This window comes from Typopeltis vanoorti, chromosome 15, assembly GCF_054136105.1.
Source record: "Typopeltis vanoorti isolate ZY-2024b chromosome 15, IOZ_Tvanoo_1.0, whole genome shotgun sequence".
Taxonomy (NCBI): Eukaryota; Metazoa; Arthropoda; class Arachnida; order Uropygi; family Thelyphonidae; genus Typopeltis; species Typopeltis vanoorti.
The window spans coordinates 7188956-7204542 of record NC_143563.1 but is presented as its reverse complement, the minus strand read 5'-3'; the positions used below and the strand labels follow the sequence as shown (position 1 = coordinate 7204542).

At 34.7% G+C, this 15587-nt stretch overlaps 1 protein-coding gene and 1 long non-coding RNA gene across 2 annotated transcripts in view; one reads left to right on the top strand and one right to left on the bottom strand.

Moving 5' to 3' along the window:
- Nucleotides 1-12714, bottom strand: part of LOC150098336 (uncharacterized) — a 124368-nt gene extending 111654 nt beyond the window's left edge. The window contains exon 1 of the mRNA XM_090405328.1: nucleotides 12531-12714. Within this exon, the coding sequence (XP_090261454.1) occupies nucleotides 12531-12561 (31 nt within the window). The 5' untranslated portion in view covers nucleotides 12562-12714. The remainder of the gene's footprint in view (nucleotides 1-12530) is intronic.
- LOC150098335 (uncharacterized) overlaps nucleotides 1-15587 on the top strand; it is a 214604-nt gene that overhangs the window by 161408 nt on the left and 37609 nt on the right. The gene's annotated exons all lie outside the window — the stretch shown is intronic.

Sequence of the window (15587 nt, the reverse complement as noted above, 5' to 3'; positions counted from 1 at the left end):
CGTCATTCATTCCACATCATTCTTTTCTTACGATTTTCTTTCTTAATTAGATTACACATTCATTTCACTCCTACTCTATTTATTCTACGAACTCTGTGGACACATGCGGATATCGTATCATTTAATTATATATGCCTTTTTAGAGATTTGGTGATACTTTCTTGCCCTGACGTTTTGGGAATTGTTTGGTAGTCACCTAGCGGCATCTGTAGCCATTGTGCATAGAAGAAAAATGAGCAATCAACAGGCAACTGCCGTCATCTCATGGTCTTAATTATAACTAATATTATTGTGTGAATGCAAGTCGATTTTTCTAAATTGGGGGATTAAAATTCCCCCAATTTAGATCGACTAACTCGGAAACTGGCTGAAAAAAAAAAAAAAAGAAAAAAAAAAGGCCTAGAATAATTCTTCTAGCCGGTGAATCAAATCCATAATATTTATTTTTTTTTTTAAAAAAAAGCAAAGATGGTTAAATTTGAAAGTCTCCATAGCGCGAATCAGGAAAGCAAAGGTGCAGTTAGTTATTAATTGTAAGTCTTAAATTATGCCGGTACGCGATGGGAATTTAAGCAGATAAACACGCACCAGCGCAGATGTCGTTTGCTCTCAAAAGTCTACTCTATGACCATTTCTCTTCCCCCTATCCAAAAAAGGTAGATACAGGAAGAAAAATTCCTTCGAATGGTGGGGGAAAGTGTAGTTCCAACACGGAATCTGACTAAAGTCAGACTACATAACCACTGAACAGTTACCAAATAGCATCCTCAAATGAACTTAGAAAATCTTTCAGGAATGTATTTTGGTGCACTGTGCCTCAGCTAGAACTAATATTGTAAACCATCGTCCTTAAAAAAAACAAGGGGTGGGGTTTAATTACAGCGTATATTACCATAGCATACATATTATACACAAGTGGTAATCTGGTTCAAAATTTCTCTAAATTTTATGTCCATGTACTTATACAACGAAAATTCATTAGCGTCTTTGCTGGCCCTAATTAGGAAAAAAGAACTGCCTTTGGTTTGGCCTGAGTTTTATTAATGAATGGCATCATTGTACTTAAAATACCAGATGAGATACAACATTTGAAAAGCATCACCACGGTTTTTTTCATGAAAAATTTATCTTGGAATAATAATAGATGTTCATCATTATAGAGTAAAGAAATTAAATTTATTAAAGTTCAGTAAAATGTCATGTTCTTTCTTCCTAATTTCTTGCTAATACTATCTCCTATTTGCATGTCTTCTTTGTGAATTTTGAGAGTCCAGTACAACAGGAGCAAATGTAGAGACCTGAGAGCTAATCCAGTAGAACTGTTAATTTCATAGGTAGTTTTTTGAAGGTTGTTTGTGCATTTTTGAAACTCTGTAGCGGGTTCATGATCTAGTATAGAATGCATATATCCGTATTTAGATACTCATCTGTGTAGAGAATGACTGTAGTATTGTATTTTCGTATTTTGCCCAATCTAGAGATTATCAGTCGGAGGTTTCACTGCATTTATTATGTTTAAATCTAGAGAATCAGACAGTATGGGTACTGACTTGGTGCCATTCGCAATCTTTTGTAAAGTTTGTTCAGATCTTAAATTATTCTATATGTAGCCTTGTCATGCAATCTTAATATAGTGGAATGTAAGCTTTACAGGCAACATATATATATATATATATATATATATATACAGTATATATATATATATATATATATATATATATATATATATATATATATATATATATATACAGTATATATATATATATATATATATATATATATATATATATATATATATATATATATATATATATATATATATAATATATATAAATATATACATATATATATATATATAAATACAGCATATACAGTTAAAAAGATGTAACATATGTATATAATGAAAATAGTCTATATCTGTCATAAAGGTTGAGTGATGGATTAAAAGAAAAATTATCGGCTTTCTACGAGACATGATCATCAAATATAGGAACGATACGAACTCCCCATATTACCTAAATGCATATGTTTACGTATACATTGTATAAGTAAACTACAAAATCCTAACCCCACAACTACAGTCCAGGACTAACTAACTTAGTGCTAAAAATAAATAAATAAATAAATAAAAATAAAAATAAACGTAAATATACGGGTTTATGACGCTTCTATTTATTCTCTTCTGAATAACGATGGTTGGGTTGTAAAGACAAAAATAAAGTAAATAAAACAATACTTACTTTATTAAAATACTATTTAATAAAAAAATAAAAAAATAATAATAAAATTTCAAAAAATAACAAAGGAAAATTTCACTCGAATCGAACATTCAGGGAATTTTTTCTGGGAGTTCTCTCTCAAGTAAATGAATTTGAAGTGTGCTTTGAGCACACTGTTACAAGTTTAAAAAAAAACGCGTTAAAAAGATGACAAACAGTAATGAAAGTCCCTGCGAACATGGCGATAAGAAGCAAGTAAGCCCGTTGAGGGACGGGGAAACGGAAGGCGGTGAAGGAAGACTTCCTTCAACAGGTTACAGCCACAACGAAGGATTCTGAGAACACAAAAACAAAGAAATCCTTTCAATCATCAGCTCACGTGAGCGATTCTAAGATGAAGTGTTCAGAGATGAGAGCATGATGAAGGAATGAAAAATGATAAAAGAGCAGAAGAGTTGTTTATGGATAAAGCCTGGAGTTTGTTCAATGAACTGAACGAAGCTATCTAGGACACTCCTTCCCCAGGCATATGGTTGCGAAACGCAAAGTCACAAGGCTAACCGTCGGACCCTCCCTCCCTCTCTCTCTCTCTCTCTCTCTTTGCACCATTTATGCCGCTGCCTCTAAGAACCTGACCCCGAGATCCCCCTATATGGAGTAATCACCGCCACCATGGCCAAACCAATATGAATAATACGAAATGCATCACTTCACACACGCACGCACGCACACGCACACATTCACACTTAGCTTGTCTTCTTGTTCTCCATCATTCTCTTAGATCTTTTTTATTCATGAATTAATTTTTATTTTATTTTTTTATACAGTACACGATATACGTATTTTTATTCGATTTATGCAATGCTGCTAACTTAGATCATCACTGTACATATAGTTTTAATTAAAGTACTTCATAAGCCAAAGAAAAATGCTTGAGACCTCTTGATTTCGACGAGTCGTTTGGTAGTCTCAGACCTTTGGTTGTAGTGCCTAGAAGGATGAACACTAACCGAACAACTCTTATGATGTCATGCCTCATATATTGTGGCAACTTTACGAATTTTACGGAACAGAACCCTGTCTTTTTCAACATAACGTTTCATGTCATACTGTGTGGGCTATTGCAGCATAGTTTAAGGAAAATGATGAAGCCACACTAGTCTACTGGACCCAATAACGTATTGTTGGATTCAAACACTATGCCACTGAAATATGCTCTGCTATTATTTTACTCCTTTGTTGATGACGTAATGATTAGTTCTTGCGAATTCCAGCCAAGAAAGGTTGTAAACGTTCCTTACATTTGGCAGCGTGGAAAGCCAAAGGGTTAAATATGTCCATGTTTCGTGTCGAGACCAAACATGGAACTATTTTCAAGTCACTTTAGGTCTCCAGTAAGCGAAATCAATCTCTCAGTGAGCGATGAAAGTCGCCCAGAAGATATACAATTTCGAATCTCATGCCACAGTGGGATTCTAATTAACAGCCTGCTGGATGTAAAGCTGGCAACCAGGCAGGATGAAACCTCATGAAAACCTGAACTTTTCATATCAGGTTCAAACTGGTTGTTGGAATGTGCATCACGAAGCCATTATCTTCCTTTAAACATTTAGACATAAATGTTTAAATGGTTCTAGCCATTCCTTGTTCGTCAGTGAAGAGTTCGGGAATCCGTTTTGCACAAACTTTATTTGAGTTGTCTGTTGTGGATGATTCATAGGCTGAAGCATGACTTATTTGTGGTTGGTTTGACTCTTCATCGATAATCATCCTCCCACTGCCAAGAACAAGTGCGCTGGTTTTTCAATATTCGCATCCTCTGTTGACGTGGATGGGTGACCTGATTGTTCTTCGTCAGTGGCGCTTGTCCAACAGGTTTGGAATGTGAGAATACATTTGTATATGCTTCATTGCTGCAAAACACTGTCGTCATACTGCACTCTAAGTCATGACCATCTGCACCCTCAAGTAGAAAGTGGAGTGATTATAATTACGTGAATAATTATCAATGTGGGCCTCCGCCGTAGCGTAGCTCAGCTGTTTTCGAAGGAACCCTATGGATGGAAAGGCCTGGGTTCGATCCCGTCTGTGACGCCAGGAACCTTTATTGGGGCTTTTTAATTAAAAGCTAGTTACATGGTCTCATGCAGGGGTGAGAGTTTTCTCCCCGAAACTCGGGTTTTTCATCTCAAACAGCCAAACCTGCCTCGTGAATATATCTACAGGCATAAAAATTATCAATTCAACTGACTAATTAAGGTGCAGAGGCGTAGCTAGGGGGGAGAGGGGGGGGTCATCCCGGTCGGCACTTTGAACCTTTTTGAACTTTTGCAGTTAATTCTAAAATACAATCTGAACTCAGTTCCAAATATTGTAATACTACTGCGAATTTTCCCCTTAACTGCTGTAAGTGTTGCTAGTTGTGAGAGGAGTTTTTCTAAATAAAATTGATTAGGAATTACCCACATTACTATGAAATAGACTTCACCAATGTCATCGACGATTTTGCTAACAGAAAAGCGAGAAAAATAACATTTTAGAATGTTGAAATTAAAGATTTACTACAAGAATAAACATAGTCTTTTAATTTATTTCCCTATACGTCGTTTTGACTTTTTGTAGTATTTTTGGTGTGTATTGAGAGGGGCGGCAAAAGCTCTAGCTACATCACTGTTAAGGCGTCTTAAAAATTTAGGTGTTGCATTTATGGCTGCACCGGAATTCAGAAAATAATCACCGGAAATCATTGTGATTATTTTGTAACTCTTTTATGTAAATGAGTAATGGGATTTTTTGTACATACGTCAAAAAGCCAAAAAACAAAATAAAAAAAAAATCTTTATGAAACTTTAGGCAAGTGGACAAAGATTTTAATCTATGTACGTGATTATTTTTTTTCTAATTTTCAGTAAAAATGAATTACAATCGCGGAAGCTTTCAACAAGTTGAAATATATTTCTTTATAACACATAAGCGCCTCCGTAGCGCAATTGGAAGAACGACGGTACACTGCGCCCTTCGATTGGAATAGGCCTGAGTTCGATTCTCGTCGCGACGGGAGGAATCTTTATCTGGTCGATTTCAATCGAAGGTGAGTTAGCTGATCTCATATGGAGGTAGCAGGGTTTTTTCTACCGGAAACTCGGGTTTTTCATCCCGCATACAGAAAAATCAACGCAATTTACAGACAAAAAATACTAGTTGTAGAGGTGGGCGGTAGATGGCGTTGATGGATATGATTCGTAGTAGAGGTTCGGTGTAGTGGTTGAGACAGTTGTAGGTGTCCTCCTGCGATGAGTCTTCTTGGAGGTATCAGGAATAATAATAATAATAAATATATGATCTCATGTGCCGCCATCTAGCGAGCGAGTTTAAAACGAATAGATGAATTAATGAAAATGAAAAAGAGGAAAAACATTTGATTACTTCCGATTGTGTTTGGGCAGAAGGCAAAAAATGAACAAGGAAGTGTGCACGAAAATTTTAATCATGGTATATTGCACAAATATACCAAAAAGTCTTTACTAGCTGATATTACCCCCCCACACACACACACACCTTTAATAATATAAAACTGTTGTATCTTCAAGATTGGAAAATAAACGTATCCCCCCCCCCCCCGAAAACCTTACCTTGGGAAAAAAAGAAAAAAAAAACAGATATTCTGACCTTTGCCCGTCTTTGTTTATAATACTCCAATAATAATAATTATTACATTATTATTATAAAAGGGGACGGCAAACTAGTCCGAAAGTTAGGAGAAGAAATAGAATGGGTGAAAAGTGGATGAAAAGTGCAATTTGAAGGGAAGTCTATAGCAAGAAAATGTTTCAGAGAAGTGGTTGCGCCATTATATAAGACAATTTAATTCAATTTGGACTAACTAATGTACGCAACGATACCGGCATCTTTATTAACAGCCATGATGGACGCAGTACATTTAAAAATTTATAATTTTTAAATGTACTGTTATACTGTTATACTGTCCACTGTTATACTGTGTGTATAACAGTGGACCTCCCACGATGAGTCTTTGACTCCATGGAGGTTTTTATAATAATAATAATAATAATAATAATAATAATAATAATAATAATAATAATAATAATAATAATAATAATAATAATAATAATAATAATCAGTCATTTTTACACGTTTATCTAGTATGCAAAAAAAGTCTTATTTATTTAATGAAATTTACGTTTTTCGCTACGGTTTATTGTTAAGATATTTACTATTTCATTTTTTTTAAAATTAAAATCAACGTATAACTTTACTTATTTTTATATACTTGTCCAATTGTCCAATAAAATTATGCTTGAGTTATATTTAATTTGTGTTCTTATTCCAAAATTATTATTAAAAAGCATCGATAAATATAAATTATTGATATTAATTAATATTTGTTAATAAAAAAATAAATCATCCAACGCCTTTTATTTCCAGTTTATTCATATTAATGTCTGTTGATAAATATAATTTATTGATATTAATTTTGGTTGATAAATACATTACAGAATGTTTTGAATGTAAAATTATATTTTGAATATAGTCATATAATAGTTACTATATAACTATGTAACTACATAAATATAATATATAATTATATTATTATTCATAATATATATTACACATATAAAATTAATGTATAATTTTATATGCAAAACAGTTTGCAATTTAAGTAATAATATATTTATCAAATAAATATAATGCAAAACGAAAACTGTCACCTTCGTTTGAATTCTATGTTTCTTAGGGGGTCGAAATTTGTTTAGTGTTGGTTGTTTACTATTAATACATCTTTGGAAATAAGATATGCGGAAGTATAAACGAATATATATAATTAGCATTCTGTTTGCGCTATTCGCTATCCGTATTTACTGCAGCAAACTCGCATTATCTTGGGCTCATACAATACCTTATTTTCTTATCTCGACATTCTCAGCTCTAGTTTTAAAACGATAACCTTCCCAGAACTAACAGCAATCCATTTTAGCATATCCCACTTAAATTCCGCGTCACTTGCTTGACTTTCTACCACTAGGGGGTCATTGCATAACTAAATTTCTCTTCACATATTTATTCATAGCAGACAAACGGGCGCTTGTTTCGTCATTAACTACAACGTTTGATAGCATTATTAAGTGATAAATTCTTGAAGGAACATTGTGTCAAATAAATCATTTCCTTTTCATTTGGAAGCGAGAATGCATTCTCACTCAACATGTATTAAACAACTCTTGGTTATATTTTTGTCTTAATTTAGTCTCGCAAGAGAAAATGCGACAGAAATGTTTTGGCTGAAAATTTAGAATGTGAGGAGAGTTGAATAGCAAAATGGCAGAAAACTTTACAAGCCAAATGCTAGAAAAATACAAGCCAAATTTTGAAGGTGCTTCAATTTTTTAAAATTTATTCTTTTTTTTTGTGTAAAATTAATATTCCGCTATAAATAACTGAAATTACCATAGATACAATGATGTATGAATTGAATTTAAAATAATTACATTGGTTATCAATAATAATTTATAAATTATTATTTTAATTTTTCACAAGAAAGGTGGTATAGCTATTGCATTAGTGCCCAAACATGAAACTTTTTTGAGCTAAGGCCTCCATGACGGCTTGGTGGAGTGTCACACCACACAATGAAAATCATTTCCTACTTGAAGATTGCAAAAGCTAAAAAAGAATTTAAAAGAAATTTCTAATAAAACATTGTCCTAACATAGTTCATAATTAATATCGACAGTTTGATAATTTAAGTGACCTATTGCAATACTGAAATTCTGCGTCATATATACAGTGTCTCAAATTAAAAATGCCCACTCAGAGCATTCTGTAAAGAAAAATTGGACGAAATATCTTCAAACATATCCTAGCCAGATGGGAAGAAATTTTGACAATAAAAAATAGTTATAGTACAAAAAATGACAAAAAAAAATAGTGAATTTTGCATACTACGTCAGACTAAGGTGGTGTAAACATAGGAGAATGATTCTACAGTCATTCGACTGTAGAGTCATTCTTGCTCCTCGATTAGTCTCACTTTTCCTGCACACGCTTTGCTTGTGAAGTTTTCTGTAAGAATGGGGAAAATGCTGCTGCAGCAGTACTTTGCGAGTACAGACGCCTAAAGAATTTGCGAAAAGGTCCAATAAGACCAAATGCAGTGTAGCGCATAGTTCATTTGTAGAGAAAGGTAGTTTGACAGTACGGCATGTTGCAAATGGATTTGTCGAGCAGTCAAATGAGAATGCTGTAGGTTCGTGCAGTATGCATACCGTACCAAGTCAATTAGATGTGCCATACACAACAGTATAAAGAACTTTGCCTGAAGCATTGCAGTGCTACCCGTATAAACTCAGCCACACACGAGTTGCAAACGAGAGATGTCAGCGTCTGAGAAACGTTTGCGTCGACATTTCTGACACGCATGAATATGGACGAGGATTGGCCTTGGAACATTTTATGGAGTGATGAAGCACATTTTCATGTCTGTGGAGCAATAAACACTCTAAACTGCCGCCTCTGGGCTACAGAGAATCCCCGGGATTTCAACAAGTTCCCTTACTTTTTCTAAAGGTCACAGTATGGATAGAATTTACTGCCAAGTTCGTTATAGGGTTGTTTTTCTTCGAAGACATTCATGATGACATGATGGATGTCACTTAAAAGATGACATCTTCGACATCCATCATGTCGAAGATGACATGATGGATGTCACCGCTGCACGTTATCGGGACTTGTTGAGCAGTTTCGTGAAACCGCAAATGCAGCAAAGAGGGTGTCTGAATACAGTGGTGTCGAATCAAGATGGAGAATCTCCCCCAGATAAGACATGAAGTTCAACAATTACTGCGTCGTCATTTCATAGAGGAAAGTTTACTTCGCTCATTTTATGAAATCAGCGAAATAAACATAACCGAGTAACTTCGTTGTGTGCCTCTTATGGCATTCAGGAAAAAGAAATGCCAATTGTATGTTCTTGGAGAGGTGTGATTGTAGTGTGGAAAAGTTTGGGGTGAAATGTTTCAAGGAACAAAGAAAGACTTTGGAATGAAAGAGGATGAGAAGTTGATTCGATGAGTTTGAAGCAAGACCATGTGGCTGTTGACATCACCTTAGAATTTTTAGAGGCTTAAAGAAATGTGGACGAGTGATAAGGACTAATTCGACAGAAGAGGGCACATGAAAAATAGACAAATCACAGGATAGAAACAGCATGTCTATGATAATGTGACTGTACTGAGGTGAAAGCGCTTAGTAATTAACCAAATTGCGCTCTTCTGGATAGCATCAAGAGATTTGAAGCGGCATTGTTCCAAATATAAGAACAACATTAAAGAATCGGACAGGTTAGATATTCATTGTCAGCATAAGAGAGAGGTAGCCTCTTGAGCTGAAAAAGTAAGCCTAATTTTTTGGAGGATGAAGAAACTATGACTGAAATGTGTTTGTGCCCAGAAAGACTCAAAGTGTAAGTCATTCTAGTGAAATTATTAAAAAATCAAAATATTATCATAATTCAAACAAATTCATTCACTGGAAGTAAATTAATACGCACATTTTCAACAAATTAATAATAATAAATTCAGAATTTCTTGATATTTCATTTTTTTTTCTTTTTAAATTCAGTAAGGGATTAAAATGCAGCCAAGGAACGCAGTTATCTGTGCTTTTAGTAGGCAATCATCTTGTTTTCATCTTTAAAAAAATTAAAGAAGAACAATATGAAGTATCTTATTCTTGGATGATGTTACAACATAAAACTGTGGAGACTCTCTCTCTCTCTCTCTCTCTAGCGACTATCAGAATTTAACTCACGTAGTGATGCTTTTCTGAATATTAGTAATTTTTTTAAATATTTTGATAACACTCGGGTATTATTAAAGATGAAAGGAGGGGAAATATGATCGTTCTTATATTATATAAAATGCTGCTGTTTTTGTGGCAGTCAAGAACATTGCCGTCATCATACTGAAATACGACAAGGACATCAGTGTTTAAGGCATTGATTATAGATGATCTCGAAGTTATATTCAAATTTTTGAGCATTACAAGGCATGCCAAGTGAAAAAGATGAGTCTAGTGCCAGACAAACTGCTGATAACATTTAGGATTAACGAAAGAGAAGATCACTAATATAAAGGGGGAAAATGTACAGAGCCATCAAGACTCTGACAAGTAAGAAATTTATAGAAAGGAAATTATCCAACATTATATCATGTTGGGCAGTTCATTATGTAAAGGCTGACAATACGTACCATTTTGAACAGGACAGTGCTGTTTTTTTTTTTATATATATATTTTCCTGCCGTCTCGTCGTTTTAATGAAAATGTCAATTTTGTCCCGTTTTAATAAAAATCATAAATATACTTTAATATTGATCAATCATAAATTATTATTCAATAATCGTATATCAATATCATGGATACCAGTAATTTGTATAACCATGGAGTCGCATTGTTCGAAACTAAATATCGAATCTGCAGTGATTATTCAGAGAAAATAAAAAAATTTCATGTTGGCGACGCTTGCCGTCTCAGACCCGGCGTGCGTTCTGCTGTAGCGTTAGTTTTTGTTTTGCCTGTATGCTAACCGGTGGCTTTGTCATTCAATGCCGGTGGTTTAAATTTCATATTTTTTTAAAACTTTTAAGTGTTATTTTTTAAAGTCTATCCTTGCAATGTCAAAGAGGCGAAACTGCAATTTTAATGACGATCTCCAGAAAAAAATTCAAATTTATTAAACTGGACAAGCTGTGTAGTGATGGGACAAAAGTGGTAAAGTGGTATGCCAAAATTGACATAGGGAAAACTGACAAAGGCCACCTCTATGCCAGGCACGTTCGAAAAGTTTTTGGATGTATCAACTTCGATTGCAAGAGTTTTCTCTAAATATTTCCAGGGCTTGGTGTGCAGTGTTGAATAATGTTAACTTAGATTTGTTGTAGAACAAAAAAGGTGAAATTCATATGGATGGGGTCACTAATTAATTGGAGAGCATTTGGTTAATAAAGAAGTTGACTATAAGTGACTAAAGAAGTTGAGAATAAGTAGCTTTCTCCATAGTTTCTAAAAAACCGAGGTGAAGATGATGAGTAATAGTTTGTTGACCAACTTTTATTTCCATTTTAGGCATAGGCAGTGGTGTAGCTTTTGCCGCCCCTCTCAATACACACCAAAAATACTACAAAAAGTCAAAACGACGTATAGGGAAATAAATTAAAACGCTATGTTTATTCTTGAAGTAAAACTTTAATTTCAACATTCTAAAATGTTATATTTCTTGCTTTTCTGTTAGCAAAATCATCGATGACATTGGCGAAGTCTATTTCATAGTAATGTAGGTAATTCTTAATCAATTTTATTTAGAAAAACTCCTTTCACAACTAGCAACACTTACAGCAATTGTGAGGAAAATTTGGGGTAGTACAATATTTGGAAATGAGTTATCAAGACTGTATTATGGAATTAACTGCAATAGTTCAAAAAGGTTCACAGTGCGGACCTCCACCCCTCCCCCATCTAGCTATGCCATTGGGCCATAGGCTGAATATAGTTTGCTTCCTTTTGTACTTGTACGGCACATGTGGCATGAGCATAGCGTATTGTAAAGACAACATCTGAGAAGTGTAAATCTGATTTTCTGAGCACAAGGGCATGCAGAAGAGAATGCAGTTATCTGTGCTTTTAATAGGCAGTCATCTTGCTTTCGTCTTTGAAGAAATTAAAGAACAATATGAAGTATCCTATTCTTAGATGATGTTACAATATAAAACTATAGCGAGTGTCTCTCTCGAGACTATCAGAATTTAACTCACGTAGTGATGCTTTTCTGAATATTACTGATTTTCTTGATATCCAATGAAAATCTGGCAGAGTTAAATTCAGAGCCGGAATCCAATATTGCTCTAACGAACCATTCAAATAACGGGAACATAATTTTTTTTCCCCTACAAAATAAACTTCTTTTAATTAAGCTCTCAATCTATGTTGAGATTTACCAACTATTTTAACTTCATAATTCTGAAGCTTAAAATTGATAACAATTTGTTATCAAGTAAAAAATGTTATCTGATCGATCGCAGTGCAATTTTACGCACTGTACTTTTATCATACTGATGACCAGACCAGATACGAGTTTCGTCAATTCTTTTGGTCGGATATAGCAAAAGCACGCATAATGGAAGATTAACGTGTAATAATCAGCAATAACATTTTATTATTTTACTTTTTTAAAAAGTAATTTTAGCTGTAATCAGGAATGAATATTTATCATTTGTAGTTGCTAAAATATTCACTTACCTGTGATATCCAGAAAAAAAAAAACACGCATGCAAAATTACTCTCCTCTTGAATTATTTTGACCAAAATAATTAAACACCGCTAATTTCTGAACACCGCTAATTTCTGGATATAAATCGTCTTCGGCTGATTGCTATAAAGGCAGATCTCGAAAAATCTACACACACGAGCCCAAGCAAGTAGCTTGCGATAGCTGTTGCGCTTTGTTCTGAAATCTGTGATCCAAGACGAAGTATTGACGTCGGAGGATTAACACCTGGTCGCTAGCCTTCTCTTCTGAACGCCCACTTGGTCCCATTTATTGAAAACAGCTTGGATTCCTAGGTCATGGAAAGCTTGACCTGTGAATCGGAATATAAGGTGGAAGAAAACCATTTCGATATATCCCATATTTTAAATTTATTTTCAAATTTCTGTATTGCGTAGTATATTTATTAAATAGACTATTGCAATTTTAAATCTTTGAAATCTAAATGTAGTAAAGTAAAATAGCAGAAAGTAATTAATTAAATGATTTATTTTTAATTATAATTAGACTTTGTTTAGATTACTATGTACAGTTTGGAGTTCATATGGGAAAGTATATTGGCTGGGATCAGAGGAAAAAGATTATGGAAATCTCAATAGAAAGGCAAGTACGAAGCAATATCTTTGATGTTTATCAAACTATTACGAGATTAAATTAATTGACGATATTTTTATATTTTACCCAAGGCGTACTGGGAAACACTAATTTTAGTTAATGAGTGCTAGAGTCGTCGTAGATCAGATCAGATTTTAGACTAACATTTTTTAACAGCTCCGATGAATATTGAACAGGATTCATTAATGTGATTAGTAGTTCAGCAGAAAAGCGTGTAGTGAGGCCCTGAGAGATGGGCCCAAAATTTCGAGACAAAGAAAAAGTGCTGCACAAATTTTATTGCAGTAAACTGGTTTTGGTACTATGTTTGTATGTTACATGTGACTCCCACCTACGTAATCTTGGTAACATATCGAACATACTATGAATGAGCTAACAACTAGACAATTTAGGTACCTTGCTCTAGTTACACGATTAATTACTGAAAAGATACGACTAGTTTCGTTTTACTAGAAGACTTTATCGTGTGACAAAAACGTGAAAAAAAAATCAGAGATAAAATACATACAAACATAACTGCCATAATATTAAATCAAAAACGGACTGCTATCATTTGAAGGAATTCGATCTATTTGCATTTTCGAGCACGTGAACGAGGTTGGGATCTCGTGTACGCCATGGCTGAATAACAGAGGTGTGACAATCAGGAAGGTTGCAGCTGAGATTCACATTATGGCAGGCAATGTTGAGAAAGATTTCTAATTTGATTGCAAAATGTTTCTTTCATCTCGCTTCGTTAGGTGCACAGTGAATTGGTCGATGGAATCAACAGAATTAAGAACATGACTGGACAGAGCCGAGGGCCTGATTCTGCCATTGGTGATATCTCCAACATGCTCTTCTAAAGGAGGCTCAGTTGATTTCTGTTTGCTCATAAAATTTCTCATAATATGAGAAATTGTTGTACACCAAAAGTGGTACACTTTTGGATCCTATTATTATCAAATGAAGTTAAAAGACTCATCGCGGGAGGTCCCACTGTCACACGCAGTTTTTCATATCATGCATTAAATGTGTTCACTGTCTCTGCGCTCATCACATTCTTGAGCAATGCATTCCAATTACTCACCACTCTCCATGCAAAAATCTGCTCCTTTTCCCTGCTAACACTCTCGATTATATCCCCCTCCTTATAGAGCTTCCAGAGATAACCTCTTGTTCTCTCCTGTCTTCACCCATTCTATGCAAACCCCCCCTCCATATTAATCTGGTAATAACCTCTTAACAGTTTATGTCTCGATCATATCCCCCTCCTTCTCCTATCCACCAATTTCTGCAAACTTCATTTTTTTTCAATCTGTTTTCATACTCAGCATTCCACAGACCAGAAATCGTCTTAGTCAATCGTCTCTGGGCCTTCTTCAGTACATCTTGATCTTTTTTGAAAACCAGATGACCAAATCTGTGCAGAATAATCCACATGTGGCCTGATCAAAGCCTTATACAATGGAAACCATAACATCCTTACTTCTACAAGTCAGTGCCCTCCACATCATTCCATTATCCACTATGCTGTCCTCACAATTTTAGCAATATGTCCCCAAAATCTTAGGTTCACAATTATTCCCAGAACTCTCATCTCCTCTACCTTTTCCAAAATATTCCCACCGATATTTTGAGGATTTTTTGAATACTTTTTTGATATTTTGAATAAGTTGAGGATACTCTTGCAAAGCCACAGTATCCTCAACTTCCATCTACAAAGAACTGCCTGCATATCACTCTTCAGATCTCTCCAAATATCATTTACGTACAAATTAAACAGCAATGGACCAAAAACAGATCCTTGGTGTACACACCACTAGTAACTTACCTCTTCTGATGTCCCTCCTCCATAGACAACTCGCTGATACCTATCAGACAGCCAATTTCTAATCCAGCGCACTAATCTGTCTAGTCCCATCCGTTTCCAATTTAATTAAAAGCTGGTCATGTGGCAATTGATGAAAGGCCTTCACAAATTTAAATATACCACTATATATGCATCGCCCTTATCCAATGCATTTTGTCACCTTATTATAAGTAAGCAGATTGCTAAAACGCTATCTTACTTTAACAAGCCCATACTGACCATCAGAGTATTTGTCTGTTGTCACCCAATTCTGAATTTTGGTCCTAACTAACCTCTCTAGCAGTTTAACCACAACTCCAGACAAAGACTGGCCTATAATTCAAAGCCCGTCTGTCTTCACGAAAATATCATATCCATCCATCTCTATTCCTGTCAGCATGTCATCCTCATCTAACCATGTCTTGCTTATACCCACAATTTTGGGACATATAAACTCAACTAATGCAACAATTTCGTTCCCCTTATTTCAAATACTTCTGGGATTAGTAAATAAACAAATAATTTCTGATTCTACAAGTCCTACGGACATCACTTCTCCAATGTGACTCCTCAATGCCTTCAC